The sequence below is a fragment of the Acipenser ruthenus genome, chromosome 5 (assembly GCF_902713425.1).
Source record: "Acipenser ruthenus chromosome 5, fAciRut3.2 maternal haplotype, whole genome shotgun sequence".
Lineage (NCBI taxonomy): Eukaryota > Metazoa > Chordata > Actinopteri > Acipenseriformes > Acipenseridae > Acipenser > Acipenser ruthenus.
This window is the reverse complement of record NC_081193.1, coordinates 89,138,032-89,145,013: the sequence shown is the minus strand read 5'-3', so window position 1 is coordinate 89,145,013 and position 6,982 is coordinate 89,138,032. Positions and strand designations below refer to the sequence as shown.

Sequence of the window (6,982 nt, the reverse complement as noted above, 5' to 3'; positions counted from 1 at the left end):
CAGTAAGACTAGGAGGAGGTGTGCTGGGTACCTAGCAGCACGGCAAGACTAGGAGGAGGTCTGCTGGGTACCTAGCAACACAGTACGAATAGGAGGAGGTGTGCTGGGTACCTAGTAGCACGGCAAGACTAGGAGGAGGTCTGCTGGGTACCTAGCAACACAGTACGAATAGGAGGAGGTGTGCTGGGTACCTAGTAGCACGGCAAGACTAGGAGGAGGTCTGCTGGGTACCTAGCAACACAGGAAGACTAGGAGGAGGTGTGCTGGGTACCTAGCAACACAGGAAGACTAGGAGGAGGTGTGCTGGGTACCTAGCAACACAGGAAGACTAGGAGGAGGTCTGCTGGGTACCTAGCAACACAGGAAGACTAGGAGGAGGTGTGCTGGGTACCTAGTCTGCGAGGATCAAAGTATCAGAAACTGCTTTAAAAAGGTGCAGGTCACTCAGTCTACATTACCTGTAGTATTGATTCCCAACAAAGAAGAAGGTTTTCCTAGTATTTTCATTGTGAAGTGCTGCATCAATTCTCTTCACATTCTTAGGGAAGCCCATGTTGTAAATGCTTTGAGGGAAGCCCTGGTCAACGTCATACCCAAACAGAGCCCAGTATTCAGCTCCTGTAAAGCACAACAGAAAACAAATAAGTTCTAATTCTTCAAATGCATTCCTTGTTGTTGTTTCACAGTTAAAAACATTCTACCTTGATATATCAGTCCTTATCTGGCTCATGTCTCATAAGAATAATAATAATAATAATAATAATAATTCCTTCTATGCAGTGAGGGAGTGAAGGAGCGCTGTGCTGGCTCTCATAGTGAAGTTAACTTTAAACAGAAAGACCCTGTCGCTGTGCTGGCTCTCATAGTGAAGTTACCTTTAAACAGAAAGACCCTGTCGCTGTGCTGGCTCTCATAGTGAAGTTACCTTTAAACAGAAAGACCCTGTCGCTGTGCTGGCTCTCATAGTGAAGTTACCTTTAAACAGAAAGACCCTGTCGCTGTGCTGGCTCTCATAGTGAAGTTACCTTTAAACAGAAAGACCCTGTCGCTGTGCTGGCTCTCATAGTGAAGTTACCTTTAAACAGAAAGACCCTGTCGCTGTGCTGGCTCTCATAAGCAGCATCGATGTTCCTGGGCAGTTCTGGCCAGAAGTAACTGATGGAGTACTGCTCAACCTGCCTATTCTGAGGGATCTGCCTCCAGAAGAACCTGTGGGGAAAGGGCCTTTTTAAAAGAGTTGTACTCCCAAGTAAACTCCAGTAAAAGTGCTGCGGGTGGAGTACAGAATGCACCCTATAGCCTGGACGTCGCCAGTTCGAGTCCAGGCTATTCCACATCCGACCGTGGACGGGAGCTCCCAGGGGGTGGCGCACAATTGGCCGAGTGCCACCTGGGGGGGAGGGCTTAGGTTGCCCACGGTGTCCTCGGCTCACCGTGCAACAGTGACCCCGTAGTCTGGCCGGGCGCCTACAGGCTTGCCTGTAAGCTGCCCAGAGTTGCATTGTCCTCCGACGCTGTAACTCTGAGGTGGCTACATGGTGGGTATGCAGTGTGAAAAGAAGTAGTCAGCTGACGGCACACGAATTGGAGGACAGCATGTGCTCGTCTTAACCCTCCTGAGTCAGTGCGTGGGTTGGTAGCAGTGAGCTGAGCCTAAAAATAATTGGCTATTCTAAATTGAGAGGAAATGATAAAAAAAAAAACAATTGGCGACTACTAAAATTTTTAAAAAAGAGCTGCTGTATTCATGGGACCAGCAACAACTTCTTATAAGAAAAAATACAAGTTCTGTATTATAAATTCAAAACATCTGCTCATTCAAATCTTTTGAACTAAATTCAGTGAAAATAACAAAACAGAAAATAAAACAAGCAGATGCAATGGACAGCTGCAGTCTGTAAACAAAATAAAGCAACAAGTCACTCCCACCAGAAACAAGAACACTGCAATCAGTCCTTTCCATAGCTGCAGTAGTAAATTCCACAAACTACATTAGCTTGGTTTTGCATTAACCCTACTTTACAAAGCTGATCTATCTGATTTAGGGTTGTAAGTGCGCTGCATTTCAAGTGTGCAAACCAGACTGGATTTTGTTACCTGTCTTTGAAATACATTGTTTCTCCACGTAAGCTGGTGATGGCATCCAAGACCAGATTGGGATCGCAGGCGTTGGGAGTTGTTGGAGGTGTATTTGGGTCCGGGTCTGTAACAGGGTTTGGACCTAATGACAAAGATAGCAAATAGTAAGTAAATATAAATTCCTGTACATTGGTTTGTGTGGGTATACTGTGCAAGGTATATGTATTCTATGGGAAAGCATATTGTCAGCATGCTTATTGCACAGCAAACCTATAGACAGTAGTTAATACCTAATGTTTCTAGAACACTTTAACATGGTCTCATGATTGATCTGTATACAGCTCACATGCCTCACTTACCATAGAGAGACTGGATCCCTTGAACATCATCCCGAGGGAGAGCGTAGTTGCTGGTGTCTGTGTAGCTGTAGACGGGATACATCAAGGCACCGGGATCCTGGGAATGAGATAGTCCAAGAGCATGGCCAAACTCGTGAGCAGCCACGAGGAACAGGTTATACCCTAAAAGCAACAGGTGGGAATAAGTGAGCTGCATATATTCTTAGCCACAACTTCAACAAGCACAATAGAAGAAGATGGCACAAGACGCAATATTGGTCTGCTTGATCAGGTTTTAATAGTGTTTTTATACTTCAATTCTAATCTATTTTACCTTCAAATTTAAAAAAGAACACAATGAAATCTACATTTAACCACTTCAACTCCAGATGTAAAAATGAAACCCCTTCCCAGGTACCAGATTTTGAAAATAATAATAATAATGTTTTCAAACCTGTAATTGCTATAAAATGTTAACATATGATAAGTAAAACACAAATAAATGACTTAAACTGTGTTTTTCATTAACCCTTTATGCTGCTGTGTACTACTATCAATATAGAGATCAAAACATTTTTTTTTGAACAATGAAAACAAAAACGCTGCTAATAACGATAATAATCAGTAAACAGTAATTATCAATTAAAAATCAAACAACATCAAAACGTGCGCCAGTATTGATTTGATCTGTGCCATTTATTGAAATGTTCAATACAACAGAACCCGGGATTGCTGTAAGTGGGTTTTCAATTGACGTACGTGCGTTCGACATGGTGTTGAAGTGGTTAAGCATGTGAAAATATGAATGACTTTGTTGTGCAACATTAGAACCTAATGGTAAAAGAATGTGTCTTCACTGTTTAAAGCAGTTACACCACTGGTGTGTTTTCACTGCGATTGCTATCTTTCTGAAAGGCTTACCAGCTGATCCAGCAGAAAAGGTTTCATCTTCGTCAAAATGAGTGTCGCCTCCGATGCCGGCTGCAGGTGCAAAAGCGTGAGCCAAAATGCCTTCAGGACCATCGAAGGGATAGAAGTCACCGTGGTCTGGAAGGCAATTCACACATCTTTTCAAAATCTTTGCAAATCTTTCCTGCAAGTACAGTATTGACCAACTGATTGGTCACTTTATAATTAGAATTGTGATACAGATGGGGTTGATCATGTTGAGAGTGTACCAGAAACAGGAAAGTCAAAGATCTAACAGCATTTTGAAAGAGGCACGATAGTGGGTGCATGTTGAGCCGGTGCCACAGTAGCAAGTTTACCTCGAGCTCCAAAGGAGATCCTTATATCAGCCGTGCCGCTGGTGAGTCTTGTGAACTTCAGTGGGGTCACCTTGCTCCACACTTGAAAAGCTTTCTCAATTGCTTTGTTAACATCAGAATTAGACATATCTGGTGTATAGTTCTCAATCCTGTGTGTGAAAAACAGGAGGGGCCACATGAATATAAAGCTGTATTGCATTTTCAAAAACACTGCCTTGAATGTTTATAAATACATAATGGGCAAGACTCTCAAAACTATTTACTCCAAATCATCATTAGCACATTCCATTTATAATCTGGAAAGAAACAACTCAGATATTTAATTTTACAGCTTGTAGGTAATCTTAAGCTATTTATGTTAATTATTTTACAACTGTTGGTGTTTATCTTAAATAGAAAGAAATTGCACTATATAGCTTTCAGAATCTGTCCCAATGTATTTCATGAGAATCTCTGTATGAGTAAAATATAGTTCAGTATTTAGGAAACTTTTCCTAGACTACACAGACAGATACATCTTCATCATCATCATCATCACACTGCAAACCATTACAACAAACATTTAAAGTGGCAAAATATTGTTTGACCTGTCTCTTTAGAGCAGCTGTTTCCTCAGTGGATGTAAGAGATTAGTTTAATTACCTGTATGTGAGGCTGTTTGACCTGTCTCTAGAGCAGCTATTTCCTCAGTGGATTTAAGAGATGAGTTTAATTACCTGTATGTGAGGCTGTGTGACCTGTCTCTTTAGAGCAGTTGTTTCCAGTCATTCAGTGGGTTTAAGAGATTAGTTTAATTACCTGTATGTGAGGCTGTTTGTTGGCCACTTCAGACCTCCTGGGTAGATTGTGTACTGCTCTACATCAGGGACTCCACATCTTGGTTTCTTCATCACTTCGAGTGTGTCAGAGTCCAGCACTCCGCTCACTTTGAGGCCAAAGAACTTCTGCATTTCTTTAACTTTGTCCATCACTCCACCATGCCGACTTCGGACTGTAGGATTTTCAGTGGATGTGAGGTTGTAGAAATGCTTGAGATATTTCTGCAAAGTGAAATTGAGAATCCATGAATACAACAAAAACAGAACCACTGTAGACCAGTCAGTGACTCCAATGATGATACTACTACTGCTACTACTGCTACTAATACTACTACTACTACTACTACTATTATATAAAAATAAACTATAAAAAAATCTTTACAAGATCAGAATTAAAAAGCCATTACCTCTGCAAAGTCCATATAGTCTTCTCCATTGTCTGCTGGGAATATGGGGACTGCATGGGCTGACAGAGCCAGAGCACTCAGCACTATGAGCTTCATCCACATCATGTTCTTGTCTGGATTACCTGCTGCTGGAGATGAAGCCCCCTTGGGATATGAGGCTCTTTTATAGCACTCTGACGCTGTGCTTCTCAAGCAATGCAATTAGTCATTTGTTTTAGTGAGCAGTAAGAAGGAAGGAAACACCCTCAGTTTCTCACTTGAGGTAAAGTCCTAATTGTGTAATGCAGGATGTGATTTCAATCTTAATTTCATTAAAAGAGGACTTTTTATATTCAAAATGTGTCTTAACTGGCACAGCATTAATGGGGCTTTTGTTTTATTTATTTATAAAATGTATCGATTTATTTATGTATTTATTTATTTATTTATTTGCTTATTTATTTTAATTTTAATATCATTACTTATCAAATATTTAAATTCAGTTAAAACTGTAAAAATGAATTAAGTAAACAGGAAACAAGTAATAAACCATACTGTGGCAGGGCAGAGCCCTGCCTGTAAATAATATTTTTTTGTGGTGATTTGGTGGTGGTTGGCAGGGATGGGGTTAATTTCCTATCCCTGCCAAAATACATGTGAGAATGTGGCTGGAGCTAATTGAATCATTGATGATAATTAGGCTCCAGCCACATGGTAGAAAAAAGGGGAAAAATCCTTTGTTTGGTGGAGGAGTCGGGCTGAGTGACAGTTATAAAAATACAAAGACAAACCCAAAACCTCAAAGTTACTGTATTTAACAAAAATGATCATACATAGCATATTTACATTCCCCTAAATAGCACATATTGATTAGTTCACTCACGTGTGCAAACACGCCTCCAGCGAGTTCCTTCGCATGAGCAACACACGTTGTCATGTTTCTGTGATTGCTGTCAATCGCCGACCACGTGGCTGAGACAGCGTGCGGCAGCAGGAGACAACCCGGCACTAGTCGTCCACATCGGTACAAACAACATTGGAAGAGACAGATCAAGATCCCTGCAAAACAAATTCAGAGAGCTAAGAAGGAAATTAAAAGACAAGAACAAAACTGTGGTATTTTCTGGGATACTGCCGACACCTTGCAAAGGAGCATACAGACAGCTGGAAATAATCTAATATGCATGGCTGAAAACGTGGTACACACTGGAAGGCTTCACCTTCCTTGAACACTGGACCACATTCTACAACAAGGACTATCTATATAGGCGGGACGGACTGCACTTAAATAAAAAGGGAACCAATCTAGTCGGAGAAAGGATCCTCAAGTAGGTTCAAAAGCATTTAAACTAGAAAGGAAGGGGGAGAAATCAACAAAAAAACAGAAGGGAGACTACATCAAAACAAGGGCAACAACTCAGGTAAGACAGTCCTTAAATGTATTTATCTAAATGCTAGAAGTCTCAGAAACAAAATGTTAGAACTTGAAGCCCCTGCACTAACAAGTAACTACGATGTGATAGGTGTTACAGAAACTTGGTTATAGTATTATAATGTTATTATAATGAAATATAATTTGGGGTCTACTTAAATTGCTGTAAATTTACGTATTTTTCACGGGTATGTTGCGGAATAAAATTAGGATTTCATGGACATTTCGTGGACCTGTTTAAACATTAAATAAACTTAAGTAGACAGTATTTCACAACACTATAAAGCCTAAAAATAGTGGTACTTGCTTCCTTACTAAAACAGAGTGCTGTCATTTGTTAATAAAGGCAAGCATGCAGCATCCCCGAGCAGTTGACTTGGCCATACATTGAGACTGCACGTTCTGCATCCACTGAATTGGTTGGAAGGGGTGGCTTTCGCAACCACTGCACATTTTTCTTGTGTCTTTTCTTTTGTTTTCATTTTCGTAGCCGACCCTGTACCTTTTTTTATTATTATTATTATTATTATTATTATTATTATTATTATTATTATTATTATTATTATTTATTTCTTAGCAGACGCCCTTGTATTGGAGGATGGTCACAAATGTGTGTACACAGCTACTTTGCACAGGCATTGTGATGGATCTGGCTGCCGCA

The 6,982-nt window shown here is 40.6% G+C and overlaps 1 protein-coding gene across 1 annotated transcript in view; it reads right to left on the bottom strand.

Annotated features, from left to right (window-relative positions):
• The window catches only part of LOC117402261 (collagenase 3-like), a 6,727-nt gene extending 1,669 nt beyond the window's left edge, over positions 1 to 5,058 (bottom strand). The window contains exons 1-8 of the mRNA XM_034003231.3: positions 4,911 to 5,058; positions 4,484 to 4,725; positions 3,686 to 3,834; positions 3,339 to 3,464; positions 2,439 to 2,600; positions 2,098 to 2,221; positions 1,076 to 1,209; positions 459 to 618 (exon numbers count right to left, since the gene is read on the bottom strand). Coding sequence (XP_033859122.1) covers positions 459 to 618; positions 1,076 to 1,209; positions 2,098 to 2,221; positions 2,439 to 2,600; positions 3,339 to 3,464; positions 3,686 to 3,834; positions 4,484 to 4,725; positions 4,911 to 5,015 — 1,202 coding nt within the window. The 5' untranslated portion in view covers positions 5,016 to 5,058. The remainder of the gene's footprint in view (positions 1 to 458; positions 619 to 1,075; positions 1,210 to 2,097; positions 2,222 to 2,438; positions 2,601 to 3,338; positions 3,465 to 3,685; positions 3,835 to 4,483; positions 4,726 to 4,910) is intronic.
• Between the last annotated feature and the right edge of the window lie 1,924 nt (positions 5,059 to 6,982).